Source organism: Erpetoichthys calabaricus, chromosome 2 (assembly GCF_900747795.2).
Source record: "Erpetoichthys calabaricus chromosome 2, fErpCal1.3, whole genome shotgun sequence".
Lineage (NCBI taxonomy): Eukaryota > Metazoa > Chordata > Cladistia > Polypteriformes > Polypteridae > Erpetoichthys > Erpetoichthys calabaricus.
The window spans coordinates 348,526,356-348,546,663 of record NC_041395.2 but is presented as its reverse complement, the minus strand read 5'-3'; the positions used below and the strand labels follow the sequence as shown (position 1 = coordinate 348,546,663).

Sequence of the window (20,308 nt, the reverse complement as noted above, 5' to 3'; positions counted from 1 at the left end):
CTCATCTTGAGAGCGGTGTGCAGATGTGAACCCCACGCATGAGCCAGAGGGGCTGAAGACCTGAGATGGGAGGTCTTTACAGCTAAATAGTGAAGATGGAATGAAGAAGTCAGGAGTAAATGGAACTTCAAAGGCTCTGCAACTGCTTAGGGAAGGTGGACCCCGAAGAGCGGAAGGAATGCGTAAGACGTGCAGTGAAGTCTGGGAGACGAGGAGATGGCCGAATGTCTGTCCAGGTCTGAAGGGATCTGAGGAGGTCTGCAAATATCAGCGCGGATTCAAAACAACGGCAGACATGTTGGAGGAGAGATTGAGGGGAAGAAAACGTGAGTGGGGGGCTTCAGAAAGGATACAAGGCCCACCCAGCAGACTCTGATGCTTCGATGAGCTGCTGAAGAACTGCAAAGTGAATGGAGAAACCTCCATCAGCTCGCTGGCAATAAAAAGAACTCGGCGATGACGGGCAGGACATAAAGACGGGCTCAGAGCAACAATAGGCGGCAGCCATGTGGAGCAGATGTCCTCAGTGTCACAGTTCAGGGACAAAATCCTGCAGAGGACAGAAGTGCAGGTCTTTGGAGGTGTGAAGACGGACCATCTGCAGACGACAAGAGTTGTGTGTGGGTGGAAAAGAAGGACCACCTGCAAACAGAAGTGGGGACAACAAGACCAATGTGACCTTGACGGGAAACCACAATGCTGCCCATGTAGCCATGAAGAGCAAATATCTGGACTGGGCAGACTGGGCAGACATATGAGAATCTGAAAAGCAGAAGTGAAGAAATGCAAAGGAGAATCGGGACAGCAAGGAACGCACAATACGGAAAAGCAGGAATGTGAAGGCGGGAGGCTCGAGGGTCCTCTATGCTAACACAGAAATCCAGCACCTGGAGAGCAGTAAGGAAGCTGAGAACATTCAAAATGGTGAGTCACAGGAAAACGACGAGATTGAGGTGGAAGGAGCAACAAGAAGATCTGTGAAGATCTGAAAACATGAGGAGCAGCTGTGGACGTGACACGAAAGGGAACTGCTGGCCACACATGGGAGACCACCGGCTGATGAAGACAGTGATGCTCAGTAAGGTGGGAGGGAAAAGAAAAAGAGGAAGACAGGTGAGAAGATACTTAGATGGTATCAAGGAATGGTGGTCAACAAGCTGATCATCTGGAAAGGAAAGGAGCGTGGGCAAGAAAGAGGGTCCCAATGCTGGCCTCAACTGTCTATAGAACTACAGGGAGCAATGAGGGACAGAGGGGGTGTGGGGGACAGCTACTTACTCATATGGCTGAGCCCCTGAAACCAAGACAACTTACAACATCTGAGATACACACACCTGGTGACACTTTGTTAGGCTTTCCAATTGGAGCTCAGGCAGGTGACGTGACCTGCTGATGGACACTTGGTGTCAGTAGTGGGCTTGAGAGCCACAGCCTCGGAGTTTGAAGTTGAAGGCCTTAACCACTGCACTACCTGCCGGTTATATAGCGCCTTCCAGTCAGTCAATCTATTAAAAAAGTGCCTTTGAGTGACTTTATTGAACTGTTTAACACACGGCCTTCTAGATCTACCTGTCTGTTACTAGTTATTGTGGAGGCTAATGTCGTTATTAAAGGTGACTTACAATATCTGAGAAACAGTTGGTCCCATTTCTGTTGGTATTCCAATTAGAGCACAAGCAGGTGAAGTGAATTGTTCAGGGTCACACGGTGGTGTCAGGAGTGGGATTTGAACCTGCAAACTCAGAGTCTGAAGTGCAAAACCGTAACCACTACGCCACAATGTCTATCTATCTATTATATAGTGCCTTTCATCTATCTATCTATCTATCTAATAGTGCCTTTCATCTATCTATCTATCTATCTATCTATCTATCTATCTATCTATCTATCTATCTATCTATCTATCTATCTATCTATCTATCTATCTATCTATTATATAGTGCCTTTCATATATCTATCTATCTATCTATCTATCTATCTATCTATCTATCTATCTATCTATCTATCTATCTATCTATCTGTTATATAGTGCCTTTCATCTATCTATCTATCTATCTATCTATCTATTATATAGTGCTTTTCCTATCGATCTATTTATCCTGGTGCCGGGCAAACATACAAACTGTGACTGAAGGTGCGCCAAATCAAAGCAAACGTATTGAAGGAGGATCTCGTTGTTCCAAAAGCAATTCGACCAGAAAAATGCAAATGTCAGGCTGACGCGCTAGTATGTTTTATGTTTTTATTTCACACCGTGGCCCGGGTGTATTTGTAGAATGGCATAAGGAAAGAATGCAAAGCTTGAAGGGTTTGTATCTCTTTAAAATGGAGAGCCAGTTGTTATTGCCAGCTGTCCCATCCTCCCTCCACAATGGCTCTACTCTCGGGAGTCGAGATTTGGGTCTTCTGAGGTCCGATTGGGTTTCAGACTCGTGGTAATCGCTTTACGGGCTCTGATGAGGAATGACATCATATCTGACATGTCCTCTTAGTTCAAGGTGGACAGCTGGTGGGGGCTTAAATCATGAAGAAAATGCCACAAAGTGGGAGTGAAGCAAAGACCCTCTGACTATCCTGCACTTCCACACCCAGCACCCTCTGCCAAAGCCCACGACACCCCATTTAATATTTTCAGGTTAGTAATAAAATGTTCTGTTTGTCTGCTAGTCTGCTGTTGGTATGTTTCACTTGCCCTGAGCCAGCAGGTGGCACTGGTGTGCAAACTAGAGAATAAAACAAAAAAAAAAAAACCACTGGGACCCCCAGGGACAAAAGTTTGGGCTTCTGTCTGTATGGACCTATGGAGCAACTGTGCAAAATTTGGTCACAATCAGTCAAAAGGTGTAGGACTGTATAAGGAACAGACAGATAGATAGATAGATAGATAGATAGATAGATAGATAGATAGATAGATAGATAGATAGATAGATAGATAGATAGATAGATAGATAGATAGATAGATAGATAGATAGATAGATAGGAAAGGCACTATAGATAGATAGATAGATAGATAGATAGATAGATAGATAGATAGATAGATAGATAGATAGATAGATAGATAGATAGATAGATAGATAGATAGATAGGAAAGGCACTATACAATGATAGATAGATAGATAGATAGATAGATAGATAGATAGATAGATAGATAGATAGATAGATAGATAGATAGATAGATAGATAGATAGATAGGAAAGGCACTATACAATGATAGATAGATAGATAGATAGATAGATAGATAGATAGATAGATAGATAGATAGATAGATAGATAGATAGATAGATAGATAGATAGATAGATAGATAGATAGATAGATAGATAGATAGATAGGAAAGGCACTATACAATGATAGATAGATAGATAGATAGATAGATAGATAGATAGATAGATAGATAGATAGATAGATAGATAGATAGATAGATAGATAGATAGATAGGAAAGGCAATATACAATGATAGATAGATAGATAGATAGATAGATAGATAGATAGATAGATAGATAGATAGATAGATAGATAGATAGATAGATAGGAAAGGCACTATACAATGATAGATAGATAGATAGATAGATAGATAGATAGATAGATAGATAGATAGATAGATAGATAGATAGATAGATAGATAGATAGATAGATAGGAAAGGCACTATACAATGATAGATAGATAGATAGATAGATAGATAGATAGATAGATAGATAGATAGATAGATAGATAGATAGATAGGAAAGGCACTATACAATGATAGATAGATAGATAGATAGATAGATAGATAGATAGATAGATAGATAGATAGATAGATAGATAGATAGAAGGCACTATATGATAGATAGATAGATAGATAGATAGATAGATAGATAGATAGATAGATAGATAGATAGATAGATAGATAGATAGATAGATAGATAGATAGAAGGCACTATATGATAGATAGATAGATAGATAGATAGATAGATAGATAGATAGATAGATAGATAGATAGATAGATAGATAGATAGATAGATAGATAGATAGATAGATAGATAGATAGAGTGAAAGGCACTATATGATAGATAGATAGATAGATAGATAGATAGATAGATAGATAGATAGATAGATAGATAGATAGATAGATAGATAGATAGATAGATAGATAGATAGACAGAGAGAGTTTTTTCCAATTAGTTTGGCTTCATGTGACGTTCTCGTGACCTTTGTGACTTTCAGATTTCCCATCTGTCCGACGACCTAAAGCTCTGACGTAAGGTGGGCTTGTTTTTCTGCTGTGGCCCATTTCTGATTTAGTCCCATCTTCTGATCTGCCATTCCCCACCTGCCACACTTCATTCCTCAGTAGAACAAAATGCAAAGCCACCCGCCGGTGGCACGAGATCCCCTGTCGCCAAAGGAAGCCACAGCAGTAAACAGTCAGTTCCATGTCTCACTTCTTTTATTTTAAATGACACAGAACATCTGAGTTGCCAGCTAATGGATGCTTGTCACTCTTCTGTCACACACAGGACACACACACACACACACACACACACACACACAGACCTTGACAGCAGAGTCCCCGTGAATGTCGTCCCCAGATTGCCCCGAGTGTTATTATTCGCAGCACAGACACTCTCACTGCGTCCTCTTCTGTCATCGTCACATCCCGACAGGCTAGCAGGTCTCAGTCACTGTGACGATTGCTGAAGAGAGGGGCCCGGGGAGCCACGGGCCAGAGCTGCCATTGCGGTAAGAGTGGAGGTCTGCTATCCCATGATGCTCTTCTGCATTTGGCCTCTCAAGTTTCGTCATCCAAACGCACATCTCTGGGACGGCCCAATACAATAAACAAATACAAAGGGAGCGCTCGTCCTCTTTTGGCGAAGTGTCATAACTGGCAACACAGAGAGGCTTAGCGCGAGGGCACCGAATGAGCCGGGCGTAAAGGCGGCAGGCACATCTAGAAGATGTTAGATAAGCGCTGTCTACATTAGGTACGTTAGTTTTCGTCCGTCCACGTTTATTCTCAAATATTTATTTAGATACACGTCTTTCAGTTAAATACACGCTGACCACTGTCCACTTTGGAATGTCCATCCGGTCACACAGAGGATGGCGTGTGCGCTCCTTTCTTGTGTAAGGTGGCTCTCTTCTCTCTCGGTCACCCGAGGAACAGAACCCCGTGGGCTCCTGGCACCTCTCGCCATCTCCGGCTTACGACCATTGGCACGCGCAGTCGGTGGGCTCCTGGATGGAGTAGGACACCCAGGTGGCATTGCTGCTACAGAAGAGCTGCACCGAGCGCCTCTGGAGGCCGATCTCCCGGCAGCACTTGCAGAACCTGGCATAGGTGTTGATGTTGTAGTTGTAGATGCTGGCGGACGGGCACTTGCCGTCACACGACACGATGTTCACCTGAAACACAAGTAGAGCGACACTGGCATCACGTCACGTCCACTCTACGTCCGAAGTGGACGGGCAGGGCAGACACATGCAGAAGAACTCACGGGTCGGTTGCTCCGGCAGTCATTTTTTCGGATTGTCATCCGGACTGTGACCTTCTGGCATGACTTCCCGTCTTCTTTACCTGCAATATTGGGAGACAGTGTAACAAAGATGGCAGAGCTGGCATCACCTAGCCGGGGGGGTGGGGAGCATGCTAAAGACAAGCAACCCAGAGAACCGGTGGGGCTTTGTCACTCCTTGGTGCACTCTGGGCTGGCATGCATTCAAACAGTTCAGGCAGGGCCATCTTAACGCATGGGCATGCTGGGCAGCTGCCCTGGGGGTCCCACACTAGTCTATGTTGCTGAGAGGTTGTGTAGGTAGGGGTCCCAGTGCACTGCTTTGCCGGGGGTGGGGGGCTATAATGCTGTCAAGATGGTCCTGGGTACAGGGTCACGTCGATGGCCTGTTTTCATTGGCTGGGATCCTCGTGCAGACTCCGCCCCTTTCTTCAAGGCTTATGAGTTCCTTTTTCTTTTTGGTCTCTAAAAATTATTACAGCATCTTTTCTGGGGCTGGAGACCAAAGACCCTCTCACATGCACATCCATTGTTTTTAGCGTGTGTGTGTGTGTGTTTTGTAACATTTTTATGATTTTGTACAAGTGTTATAAAGATTTTGTCACACTAAGAACTGAAGACGTGTGGAATAAGTAGAACCTGAGGGACTTCACATCATGTCGGAGAAATTAGGAGGACAGGACTGGTGAGCCTGTGGCCTTGTGTAACGTTTTTTGCCTGAGCCACACCCCTTTTATCTTTTGTTGCTAGGCAACACTTCACACAATTCTTACTGTTTACTATTCATCCATTTTCCAACCCGCTGAATCCGAACACAGGGTCACGGGGGTCTGCTGGAGCCAATCCCAGCCAACACAGGGCACCAATCCCGTGCAGGGTGCCAACCCACCGCAGGACACCCACAGACACACCCACACACCAAGGCCAATTTAGAACCGCCGATCCACCTAAACTGCATGTCTTTGGACTGTGGGAGGAAACCGGTGCGCTCGGACACGGGGAGAACATGCAAACTTCACGCAGGGAGGACCCGGGAAGCGAACCCGGGTCTCCTAACTGCGAGGCAGCACTGCGCCACCCTCACTGTTTACTAGGCTGCTTCAATTCAGGCTACGTCCACGCGACTACGTTTTCCTTTAAAAACTCCAACATTACTATTCTCCGTTGTTGCCTTTCCTCCGCTCTGCCCCGGCATTTTTAACCCCCGAAAGTGGCGACTTCTGATTTCTCGCCGTTACGATGTGCATGGGCCGAACCATAACGCAGACTCTTAACTGCGCTCCGATTGGCTCGTGCCTATTAAGTGTCTATTCCCTGATTGGCTCCAGCTCATTACAGCGACTCATTTTCTGATTGTTAGAGAACCATCATCTCACAGAACGGACATTGCGGAGTTGTCTTCCTTGGCGCTTGTTGTGTAGTGAATGGAAGTTCGGACCTTTGAGTCTCGTTCAGCAAAATGAACGAATCTTTTTTCGAGTCATTTCGTTCATTTTAGCAAAATATAATTAAAATGTTACCTGTTACCTCCCTAACACATCTACTGCTTACACAAATGTTGATCACACTACAAACAAGACAAAACTATAATGCTATAAGTAACAGAAATTATTAATTCATTGTTTACCTGGGTCTTTAGTCTCGTGATTCACTACTACTGAGCCGGTAAGTGGTCACGTGACAAAAGAACGAACGACTCGAAAGACTCGAGAGATGAACTAATCAATTCTCTTTCCGGCTCAGACTGAGTTGGTTCTGCTTATGGGGCTGTCACGTGATGAACGAACGACTCGAAAAACCCGAAGACTCGAAAAAAATTATAGAAAGTTGCGCAAATGCGCATGCGCGACTGAACGAATCACTCCCACCAGACGACTCGTTCTTCCCGAGTCACATTAAAATGAACGAATCCTACAAGAACGACCCATCACTATTGTTGTGCAGTTTGAATAGAAAGGACAAGCAGTTGTGTGATAAACACCCGGGCTGGCGACGCTGCCGTCCCTTCAAGGATTTCTGCACCGCTCCCTGCGCACGCGGCCAGTGCGGACAAACTGCGGCCACACTGACGCATTTCGTGACGTTGGTGCGCGGACTGAGATGACTTTCATAAACGATGTGAAAACGCCAGTGTGGTCCGCGATCACGTTCATTCAGAAATGGAAACACAGGTGACATCCACACTGCGGTGTTTTCATTTCAAAGTGGAGTTTGTCATTTGAATTGGAATTCATTTTAATTTTTGAAACAGAAACGCCGGAGTTTGCGCATCATTTCAAAAAAGTGTCGGAAAACGCGCAGGACGTGGACCTTCGCCTAAACTGGGCATGCGGGTAAACTCCTAGTGAAAGACTGAACATCTGACTCCCGGGGGGGCGTTATGTGCTGCCAAGACTAGCAGCGCGGGCGGGACTCTCCGAGCGCGTTCACGGCGCTGACATTCTTTATGGAGCCTCGGCAGAGGCACGTGCAGGTGACAGGTGACAGAGCTGGTGACAGTCACCTTGTCGTTAAATAAAAACAAAGTGAGTGTTAAAGTGACGCTTAAGAGAATGAGTTCCTAACTCTGTCCATTCGCGAGATGATTGGTTATGAGCTGTCCACGGCAATCGGAGCGCGTCCTACACGAAAAACTTCGGACGTGAACGTCAGTCGGCTTCGCACCCTGGGAACCAAGTCACCCGAATTACTGGTTAACATCTCAGTCATCAGTTACCACTCTGGTTACTTACCTCAGCAGTGACATCCATGTGTCTGGTGACTCTTCTTATTAAGTCAGTAGACTGACTGGGGGGCGGCACGGTGACACAGTGGTAGTAAGGAGACCTGAGTTCGCTTCCCAGGTCCTCCCTGCATGGAGTTTGCATGTTCTCCTCGTGTCTGCGTGGGTTTCCTCCCACAGTCCAAAGACATGCAGGTTAGGTGCATTGGTGATTCTAAATTGGCCTTGGTGTGTGGGTGTGTCCTGCGGTGGGTTGGCACCCTGCCCAGGATTGGTTCCTGCCTTGTGCCCTGTGTTGGCTGGGATTGGCTACAGCAGACCCCCGTGACCCTGTGTTCGGATTCAGCGGGTTGGAAAATGGATGGATGGACTGACCTGGGAGAGAATGGGGGGGAGGATCATGTGGTCCTGGAAAGGGGTGGGTGGCACAGAAGGACGAAGGTCTGAGTCTTTGGAGTCCTGGTGCTCCCTGTCTGCGAGACCTGAGATGAAGACTGCACTCCCTGTGCGTCTCTTTGGAGGGTCCTTGGGGGCCGCTGGTTTGACTTTGTGTTTCTCATGGAGTCCCGAATGAGGCTCATGACCTGCATTGTGAGGGAGCGTCAGTTATGGCTCTACGGCCGTGTGGCACGATTACCTGAGGGTGATCCGGCTCACAGGACCCTCATTGTTGAGGACCAGGCCAAGGGGATGCTGTGGCAGATAGAGGGTCATTTTCGGTGGGTGGGACAGGACCACGTGTCTGCCAGGGAGTCGCCAATTGGGATCCCAAGCTCTTTTGTCATTTGGTGGGTGAAGCAACACGCTGTACCAGTGCAGGCACCCCAACCTAACCTGACCTGACGCTCCTGATCATAAAGTGACTCATTACAATAGCAATTGACGAGAAGAATTCGTAACTCATTGCAGAATTCCCTGTATTTGAGCGTTCCTCTAGAGCAGCGGTGCGCAGTGTCGGTCCTGGAGGGCCGCAGTGGCTGCAGGTTTTCATTTCAACCCAATTGTTTTATTAGAAACCAATTCTTGTCAATCTCAGACCTTATTTCATTTTATGGCTTGTTGCTCTGCAATGTAAGGTCTTCTATCGTAGGGGATCATCCAAATGAGTTGAAGCCTAATCATTTTCAGTCTGTCACAGTTTTCTCTTCAGTGTTTTATTAAGTCAAACAGAGCGAGAAGAACACACAGATGGAAAAGGGAACAAGCGAGATGGAGAAGTGCTGGCTGCTTTGTCTTTTACATCTTGTTGTTAATATGAGCCATTAAAACAGTGAACTGCGGTGGGCTGGCACCCTGTCCGGGGTTTGTTTCCTGCCTTGTGCCCTGTGTTGCTGGGATTGGCTCCAGCAGACCCCCGTGACCCTGTACTTAGGATATAGCGGGTTGGATAATAGATGGATGGATGGATAAAACAGTGAATGCAGCAGATTAAAACTGAAATAAGGCAATTAAGGGGTGGGGGGGGGGGGGACCTTAACAAGTGAGACCACTGACATGAAGACTCAAAGTGTCACTTGAGCAATAAGTGTGTCATCAGCAATAATTGACTTCTCATTAAGAAACAAAAACCTGCAGCCACTGTAGCCCTCCAGGACCACCAACATCGCCCACTGCTGCTCTCAGCACATCGGCATCATCAAGTTTTGAGTTTGGTGTTTTTTCATCCTGCTGTTTTAGTTCTTGACTGTCCTCAAAAATCTGTGACACCCAGACAGACAGACAGACAGACAGACACGCACCCATCCTCGAGGTTTTCAGTATCAAGTGTGGCGAGTGGCTGGGGGCAGTACCCAGCCGGGACGCCTGGAAGGAGCGGAAGAGGGATTATGCCAGATCATGAGGAGGCTATGGAAGCTCAACCCTATAGGAGCCCGTGGTCACCGCCAGGGGGTGCCCGGATTCCTGAAGAGCCCTGGACATCAGCACTTCTGCCACACCCAGAGGTGCTGGCGGAAGGAATACCAGGGACACCTGGAGTGCTTCCTGGTGTGGCGGAAGTTCATCGGTAGGCACCTGGAGCACGCCCGGGTGAACATAAAAGGGGCCGCCTCCCTCCGTTCGTCAGCTGGAGTCGGGTGGAAGTGGACGGTCAGGAAGAGAGGCGTCGTTGAGGAGAGAGGGGCACTGGGGTGGTGCAGGGGTACACTTTGTAAATATAAAATGTATAATAAACGTGTGGTGGGGTTTGAACCATCGGGGTCTGCCTGTCTGTGTCTGGGCTGCTTTCCACACAGGGGACCCAAAAACGTTGAGATCCGTCAAAAACTGGAGATCAGGATTTTGGACGAATCAAACGCTTGCATTCCTCCCCCTTAGACGATAGGTTATGGTGGGGGTGGGCACAAAGCCCCAACATGAGACTAAACTGAGGCGGTAGAGAAAATCGATGCCCAGCTAAATAAATAAAGGGGTGTGTGGAGTGTCGCCGTGCATTCGGGACTCGGTCTGTCCTGTCATGTCGTCGGCTCGGTGGCGCTCCACTCCCATCCACTTCTTATTCATTTTGCTCCTCCTTGCCAAGCAGATTGAGTTAACGCCACAGACGCTGATACGAGGCTCTCGTATCGTCGACTGTGTTGTTTCCAATCGGATTTTTCACGCAGGTTTTATCACGAAAGTGTGGCGACTGTGCGTACGAAATCGAATGTTTCGCTCGTCTGCAGCCCTCCAGCTTTACAAACGCAGTTTTAGAGGCACACAGGTAAGCAGCACAGCGAGCGCCATGAGTAGCAACTCTTCGATTCCCGCCCTGCTTTTCTTTCGTGACAGACGGCCAATCAGAGAAGGAGTCGTTGGAATGAGGAGAATCCAATCAGGGAGGCCCAATGTAAGCACGAGCCAATCAGAGTGCGATTAGAGTATCGCTCGTTGACTCTACGTTTATGGACGTGGCCGACGCTGGAGGGCGTTTTTTAAAAGATTCGATGATCAGGTGACATCGTAGAACACCTTGTGGGCGGAGCCGACGCGGCAGGCTGGACGCTCGCGATTCCCGTTTTCCTACTTTATCTTGAGATGATTGGAATTTGCGTTTAGCGAACCTCAAAGGCAGGTGACGTCTGGCCTGCTGCTCCTCCTTCGGAGGCCCGCGTTGTCCTGCTTGTTTTCGGTCGAGTTGGTGTTTGTGTTTCTTCAGCGTTTGTCATCTTCTCGTTTCTCGTTGTAAGCACCTCTGCCATTCCCTCCATTGATAAGCCTGTGGCTCCTGCAGCGTTTTTAACCATTGGACTTTGGAGCAATACAGTGATGACTTGAATTGTCACAACTTACAGGGACATCACTGTCATTGTTGTCACGTGTGCAGAGTACGGTAAGACATCTTTTACTCCTCTGCCTGGCCTTCCTGAATGTCCCGAGGTTGGATGACACCCAACTACTTTGGGACTTGAAATGTAGCTGTCATCGTGCTCCATGTGACTCGAATGTCTCCTGCACAGAAGATGCATTGTAAAGACCCCCAGGGTCCTGTTAGTCCATGACACACACACACAGACACACACGAGGACACAGGCGGCACTGCAGGTGTTAGCCACTATTTGACAGTTGGTGACACGGCACACGTCCCCCCCTAGAGGCGCAGTGACCACGCAGGGCATCCAGGTGTCTGGAAGTAACAAACTGAAGTCGTTACCTAAAAGCTTCGCCCTGCCAATCCGCCTTTGTGCCAACTTGTGGGCTCCAGGCGGGTGTCGCGGTTTCGTCCCCTGCATACGCAGGTTTAAGCTCGATGGCTACGAGTCTGGGCTTTCGCTTTGCTTTTGCTGAAGGGTCTTCAGCACGTCTTCAGGCCCCTTCACTTTTGACACATTTTGTTCATTTGTGCTAAAATCGTTTAAATGTCTTTTTCCCTCCTTGGACCCCATTCAGCCCCTCAGACTGACGACGTGAAGACAGAAGTTTAGGAGTTTAGGGGTGTTGGAAAACGCATCGAGAATGCAAATAAACTGAAAGCGCACATCGACACAAGAACTCAGACCTCCTCCTCCTCCTCCTCCTCCAGCTTGGAGTCTTCAGGGGGTCCGACGTCACAAGCGTCACACACCTCAATTGGAGGATTTTGATGGTTTTCTCTGCAGGTGATCTCAAGTTTGGTCAGGATGGACGGAGACCCCTGGTGGACGCCTTCTTTTCAGGGTCTTCCTGATTTGTTACATTGGGACGTAAGAAGAAGAACGTAAGAGATGAGACAAACGGGAGGAGATCACCACAGCTAAGCTGTCCTGGTAGCTCAGGCAGATTTTCCTTAAAGGTCCTCAGGGTTTCTGCTTCACGCTGTTCAAGCCCGGGCTGCGGGTGGTCCACTCAGGGGCATTGCCAGTGCTGTCCTTAGCACCTCCTGTCTTGTCTTTCCTTTGACCTGTAGGATGGAGACCCTCGGGCTCAGTCAGAGGTCCACAGCAGGTTTTCATTAAGGACACCTGTGGCCTTCATTCTGCTCCACCCTGAATGGCCTCCCGGTCCCTGATGTCACCATACGTCACCACTGGAGATGGTGCCAGGTTTCCTCCATATGCAGTCAGACAGTTCAATCCTGGTTACGTCAGACCAGAGAATTGTCTTCCTCACCGTCTGAGGGTCCACCTTGGTGTCCTCTGGCCACCATGCCATGCAGCCCAGGTTAGTGGAGTGTGACAGTGATGGTCATCCTTCTGAACATTTCTCCCAACTCCACAATGGAGCTCATACATGAGGTCCTCGGCCACCTCTCTTAGCCCCTTCTGGGGGGGTGGGGGGGGCGCCATCGTCTCCAGATCAGGACCTCCACACACTTCCTGTCCCTAAGCTCCTCACGCAGTTCATGACAGCAGTGGCACCTTCTAAAGATGTCCTGTAACATTTCTGATGGGTCCCATCAGCTGAAACGAGCTCAGGTGGACCCCAAACAAGATGTAGAAACACCTCGACGATGGACAGCAGAACAGGACCCTCCTTTGGCTTTCAGCGTCCGTGGAACTTGCAAGAATTCCGAAAATCCCATCTTGGCTCTTTCATTCTGGAGTGCTGAGCGTTGGTCGACGTAAGGAAAAGCAAACTGAAAGGCAGCAGTGACAAAAGGTGACGAAAGTGAGGGGTCTGGTGGCACAGCGGAGGCCCACTGGCTCAGATTTGGGTGACTGCCATTCTGCTTTGGCGGTCCTGCTCAGCTCCGCTTCACGTTAACTTGACACGCACCTTATTATCCTTCACTCCCTCTTTATCTCCTGTCCCAGCATTCCCTCTGCTCCTTCACACTCCTCAGGAAGTCACCCTTCTCTAACTATGGCAGAGTGGTGTGACGGCCCCTCCAAACTGAACGTCCAGTCGGACCGCCCTCTCATCTGAAGACCAAATCGGCTTCTACTCAACCCCCCCCAAAGCCCCGCCCGTGGGCTCCCAGTATATGCCAGGCACAGTGCGCCAGCTGGCAGAAGGAAGTGTGCCATGTCACCTGTTAGCAGAGTCGAGCCCCCCACACCCCCCCCAAGACACTAAGAGTGCACATGCAGCCCCACTAAGGTGCCCTCTACTTGGCCACTACCAACAGTACATTGTTGGCAAACAACAATGCACTGCTCAGACAGTGCAAAACCGAGAAGCAGCTGTGGCTGTGTCATTGTCACCGACATTATCCTGTACCAGTGGCTCACGTGTGAAAATCCACAAGGAGCAAAAAGATGGCCTTTTAGAAGTGTGCCCTGGTCCTGAGCCCCCTAAAAGGGAGTACATTGTTGGAAATCAACAATGGTGCTGGCTAGCCTTTGATTTTGTCACCAAGATCCAGGAGCTGGTACCTTTGTCACAGTTAGAGCTAACTGTTGGAGGCACTGGGCTAACTGGGAATGGGAAGAGGGACAGTCCAGTACCTGGTGAGATTGTGACACGTTGATCAGGTGTAAGTTTGACACAAAAGGAAATAAACAAACAGAGAAGACAGTCAACATTACAGGTTACCCCAGTGACACGCGTCAAAAAGCAGCTGGCCTTTGGTTCAACTGTTTAAGGAGGGTCTACTGAGAGGGCCCCTCCCCCCCCCCCCCCCCCCCCCCCACCCAGTCATCGGACACACACACTTATAAAGAATTTGTGCCACCACTCTGCCCACATCGACACTTCTCGGTGCCAAGTGGAGCACTGATCAGTGGGAGTCGGTGTCACCTGCACCCACGCCACCTAGTGGCTGAATAATGGAATTGATTAGCAAGCGATTAGCGGATTAGCAAGAACAGACTCAGCCAGTGGTCTCGACCACCACAGCCATCTCAGCAGAGGTGGGAGGAAAACGCAACCTGCTGCTCCGGTGGGCACCGAGTGTCATGTGAATGAATGGGGTCCTTACTGTCACTTGTACAGTGTCCTGTGAAATCGTTACCAACATGCGCTAATCGACATGCCACCACTCTCCCCTTATGCCTCCCTGCCCTGATCTGTGCCTCACTACTGTTTGACCCTGGGGGTCTACAGAGAGTTCCGTGGGCATCATGGTTTGGCATGGTGTGAATTGTGGGGCCTTCTGTCCACAGGTCCACGTGTGTCTTTCTAAATGATGTCCAGTCACCTCAGTGTGCCACCCGTGGACTCCCACCACATTCTAGAAACATCTCAAGGAGATGCAAACAGGAGGCACCCAAGCCCAATGTGGAGTGCCACAGCCACCGATTTCACTTTGCCACCCGTTCTGGTTTCACGTTTTCACGTTGTCATTACGGGTCACAGAGTGGAGACTGATGAGCTGTGAGTGCCAAGGAGGATAGACGGGCATCCCAGCTGGGCGACCGCATGCCCTTTGGACAAGATGGAAGGTGCCAGGGGGATGGACAAGCAGAAGCCAGAGGACAGGAGCAGTTCCTACCCCCAGAGTGGTCTGCTGGAGGCGTCCCAGCTTAGACAGCTGCAAGGGTTCATGGGAATTGGAGTCCAGAAGGGCAACCCTGTTGGGATTCCAGGATGCCACAAGGGGGTGCTATCAGAGGGCGACTGCACTGCCTTACCTCGTGGAGTCGGAGACGGGGGGGGCAGCAGGCAACGCTCAACTGGAGAGGAAGAAGCTTTTTGTTTGTCTGCTTACTGGTTGTGCTGCACAGTGCAGCGTGCATTTAAAAATCCATTATCTGAACCTGTGACCGTGTTGGATATTTTTGGAAATGGGGTTTGTGGCCTCGGTGACAACCCCCTACTGGTTACGGAGCAGAAATGGCAAACTTGTCCATAAACCTACAGCATAATGAAGGGGGCAGTAGGTGGCGGGGGGTCTGAAGACTTTCTGACTCCACTTCAGGTTTCATGTCTTTGCTTGAAAATGTTCTGCGTGCTTCGATCTTTTCAGGGCCGATTGTCTGCTGCTTCTGTGACTTGCTTACCCAGTGTAGATGGTGGTGGGCTGCACTTCATGACTCCTGGTGTTGAAGCTCTGCTGGTGCCTGGGGCATCAACTGGGCCTGTCCCTCCCAGTCATGTAATTCCATTATTCAACCACTAGGTGGTGTAAATTTGCACACCTGAATGCGTGTGAGAGCGTGCAGACCCCCTCAACACTCTCACACTTAGCAGGAGACCCCCGTTGAACCTTTCCTAGTAGGCTTTGCTCAAATCTCAACGAGGACGTTGAATGTCACCAGAAATGCCAATGAATGACCAAAGAGAGACTTTCGAAATGCATACTTGCTATTGGCAGGCTAAGTCTAGGCCACCGTCACACTACACGGTCACTATGGGGGGGTTTCAAGAGCAGGAGGTTCAGTACTCACAGGTTTTACAACAGCCATCCATGTAGCTGACAAGGGTCCCGCCAATCTGTGAGGAAGCAAGAAGAGTCAGTGGCACATCGTCCACGGGGGTCAGCAGTGAAGACAACAAACATCGCCGAGGACACTGAGACAATGACACTGAGAGCGAGGCCCACCTGGGAATGACTGGCATGGTGCCACCTGGTTGTGGTACTGGGCAAAGGGACGTGCAAGAGCCCGACGAGATGCCCGATGTCTTGGATAATAAACGCTCGGCGTACTTTAATGGTGACGAATGCTGGGGGGACAGAATATCGGCCGTTTAATGACCTCGCCTGACGCGTTGCATGTGTGAAATGACGAGTAGAAGCAAAGAGAGCCACTCAGGCCTGGCATCTAGTGTGGGGTCTCCTTGAGGGGGCCCACCTCCAAAGCCTCTTTGTCCCACATCCGAAACAGTTCTAGAACGTTCTGCAATACCTCCTATCCCCTGATATCTGTGCTCCCCCCCACCTCAGATCTGCTCCTAGTAGCTTATTAATATTCATTCCATTTGTCACATTTGTCACTCTTGTCATTTTCGCTATTCCTTATTTATTACTATTGTCACACATGTGCACATTGGGGGGCAGCTTAAAGGCCCAGATAATAATCACTTCCTGCCAGAACACAAGAGGGCGCCGTTCACGGATTCCCTTTCAGAAGATTGAAGGTGTTAACACCCGTGATGTCACTTCCTGTGTCCGCCTGCCTGGACCCGTCTCTGGATCTCATTTGGTTTGTTTGATGTTGGTGGACAGAGAAAGACCCTTAGATGCCAAAGTGGTCTCAATTAATGACAAATATAACTGATCCCCCTAAGTATTTCACCCCCTAAATCAGCACCGGGGCAGGCGACTGCTTGTACAAGTCCCATCAATGGTGGTCAACTGTCTGGAGATTTCAGTTGATTTACCTGGAGGGTCCAAGTCAGTATTGTGGTCTCACCTACGCTATGAAGACACAGGAACACAACAAGCAACTCCATGACAAGCACAAGTCAGGGGGATGGAGGCCAGAAAAGCCCCCCAAGTCACTGAATATCCAGTTAGGTCAATCATGGAGAAATGGAAAGAGTGGGGCAGAGATGGGCATCTGCTGGGGCAGAAGACGACAAGGGAGGGAGGGAAGGAAAACCACCAAGAGACCTCTGAGAACGCTGAAGGAGTCACAAGCTACAGTGAAGGACACTGGAGGGACTGGGCAGGCACCAACTGGGCCTATCGACTTCACCAGTCGCTGAGGACATCTGAGCAGAAAGCAAATGGGGGGAGAAGGTGCAGTGGTCTGATGAGGACACAATGGAGCCTTCTGGCCAAACTACACTTTATCACAAGCATGGCATGCCCACCACGAAGTGTGATGGTGACAGAATCGGGATGTGGGGATGCTTCTCTGCAGCAGGCCCTGGAATGCTTGGGAGAGTAAAAGGAAGGCAGCAAAACAGGAGGAAAACCTGAGGAAGAAGACAACGGGCACAGGGGCAGAGCTGCACGGGAATGGCATTAAAACAACGAAGTGAATGTCCTGGAGTGGCCGAGCGGTCAGAGTCCTGCCCTCAATCCAATCTTGACAATAGCGGTTCACTCGGGACCACCCGGATACCCGAGAAAGCGGGAGCTGAATCAACGTAAGCCTCCCTTATTCAGGGCGTTCATAAGAAATGTCACGAGGTGGAAGTGCACAATAAACAAAACAGCGGCGTCCGACATTTGAAATGTTAAAAGCCAGGTGGCAATTGAAATGTTTAAAATGACAGTACCCTCGATTGTAATAGAAAGTTGTCTTTGTCACCTATGATGGAGGTCCATAAAGTGGGATAGCAAAGGGTCAGCAATCAAAAATGACATCAAATTCATCATCCGTGACCTTGAAATAGTCAGAAATGACACCCCACATGCTTAGGTTTGAAATCTGTCACTTGGAGCTTCCTGGCGGTGGCACTTAGAGGACGAGGACCACCAGGTGAAGAATCAAATATCAAAAATACGATCAGATTCGTCATCAGCAACCTCAGAAAAACATCAAACGCCACTCCACGTGTCGATATTAGAGACCCCCATGTTTTTAAAGTTTTGTGACCCCCCCCCCCCACATATCCCACCCTACACCAGAGTGGTGGCCCTGAGGCCGAGGATCTGTGCCAGCAATCGGAAGGTTGCCAGTTTGAATCCTGCAAATGCCAGGAGTGATCCCACTCTGTTGGGCCCTTGACCCACAGTTGATCTGTCACTCCAGGTGACGTTAATCTTCACGCAGGTCCCCCAACTGACAGGGAGAACTTAGGGGTTGGTGGCAGGACTGTCACTCCAGCCACCGTAAAAAAAAAAGAAAAACCTGTTCTAATGTGGTGCTGAGGTGTCACCCGCTGCACTCGGGTCCTAAATTGGGATCCTGAGGTGGTGCACCAACCTCTCCTGTCTCATTAGGGGTGACCCCTGGGGCCTAACCAACGTCAAGTCCCCCTACTCACTTTTCCTCAACACCTCTACTGGTAACTTTATGCACAAATTGAGCTAAAAGGGACCCCAAAGAGCTTGACGTCTTGCGTAACGAGAGGTCAGGAATGGTATATCACATGTGGGGGTCTTCTTGTATCGATGTCAGGCAAACAAAATCTCAGAAGTGATTTCCGAGCGTTCAGAAGGAATTCTTAGGGATGACAGGCTGACTGAGAGAGACCTGAGCACACAGACGCCAGGCGGGCACAGCTGCCATCTGCCAAATCCTTCTATCAATTACTCTGCGTATTACTTTTGGAATTCATTTAGACCACTTTGACTTACTGTACATTAAGGGGTCTTATTCCGCTGATCAGCATCAAAAACCCAAACTCAGCCCCCTGGGATTCAATGTTGTATTAGAATAAAACGTGAGGATGTTTAGCTGCCGGACCCCACTTACGTGTGTGTTTGAACTGCTCTGCGCCTCTTTATGTAATCGGTGGTCTGTAAAGTTTGTCTTTGCCTCCACCTCTGACCTCATTACAGCACTCAGTGAAAGGCGCAATATAAACACTAACTGAGCTGAACGCGCTTCTTGGACTGCAGGTTTCCATCCGCCCAGTTGCTTTAGTCTAATGCTGTACTGTCATCGCATTTGCCCCCTGAAAGGCGCTATATAAAGTAAAGTCTGACCACTTCCTAACTTGTGGGACTTGCAGGTAAACGCAGCTCATAACACGCTTAAGTTGGATCGGAGACGAGGTGGTCATCAGCACCTTCTAGGAGAGCGTCGGACCCTCACGTTCGGCTGCTCCATTGACTTGAATGGAGGTTGATGACGGGGGGATCAGCAAGCCCACCTCCATGAAGAGGTAGAAGCCTGTGGACACCACTTGGACCAGGATGGGCTGTCGGAGGGTTTCCACCAAATTTAATGCAAATGCGGACTCATCAAAACTTTAACCCTTGGTGGGCTCGTCCCCACTCATTCAATCACACCTGACAGGCGGAGACAGAAGTGGCAGCTGCTGACCTTGGTGCACTCGCTCTCGTTGAAGGGGGGACAGCTGACCGGGTAGCTGACGAGGGTCGGTCCGGAGTGCGTATCCACACAATCGTACTTGACGCAGCTGCTGACCCACGATGCACCAGGCTAGGAGGAAGACAAATGAATGAATAAATAAATAAATAAATAGATATGAAAGACACTATATAATAGATAGATAGATAGAATGAAAGGCACTATATGATAGATAGATAGATAGATAGATAGATAGATAGATAGATAGATAGATAGATAGATAGATAGATAGATAGATAGATAGAATGAAAGGCACTATATAATAGATAGATAGATAGATAGATAGATAGATAGATAGATAGATAGATAGATAGATAGATAGATAGATAGATAGATAGATAGATAGATAGAATGAAAGGCACTATATAATAGATAGATAGATAGATAGATAGATAGATAGATAGATAGATAGATAGATAGATAGATAGATAGATAGATAGATAGAATGAAAGGCACTATATAATAGATAGATAGATAGATAGATAGATAGATAGATAGATAGATAGATAGATAGATAGATAGATAGATAGATAGAATGAAAGACACTATATAATAGATAGATAGATAGATAGATAGATAGATAGATAGATAGATAGATAGATAGATAGATAGATAGAATGAAAGGCACTATATAATAGATAGATAGATAGATAGATAGATAGATAGATAGATAGATAGATAGATAGATAGATAGAATGAAAGGCACTATATAATAGATAGATAGATAGATAGATAGATAGATAGATAGATAGATAGAATGAAAGGCACTATATAATAGATAGATAGATAGATAGATAGATAGATAGATAGATAGATAGATAGATA

At 48.1% G+C, this 20,308-nt stretch overlaps 1 protein-coding gene across 1 annotated transcript in view; it reads right to left on the bottom strand.

Moving 5' to 3' along the window:
- Positions 1–4,421: 4,421 nt before the first annotated feature.
- Positions 4,422–20,308, bottom strand: part of otog (otogelin) — a 305,832-nt gene continuing 289,945 nt past the window's right edge. Inside the window, exons 53-56 of the mRNA XM_051922624.1 lie at positions 19,436–19,555; positions 15,941–15,986; positions 5,477–5,556; positions 4,422–5,384 (exon numbers count right to left, since the gene is read on the bottom strand). Of these exons, the coding sequence (XP_051778584.1) occupies positions 5,184–5,384; positions 5,477–5,556; positions 15,941–15,986; positions 19,436–19,555 (447 nt within the window). The 3' untranslated portion in view covers positions 4,422–5,183. The remainder of the gene's footprint in view (positions 5,385–5,476; positions 5,557–15,940; positions 15,987–19,435; positions 19,556–20,308) is intronic.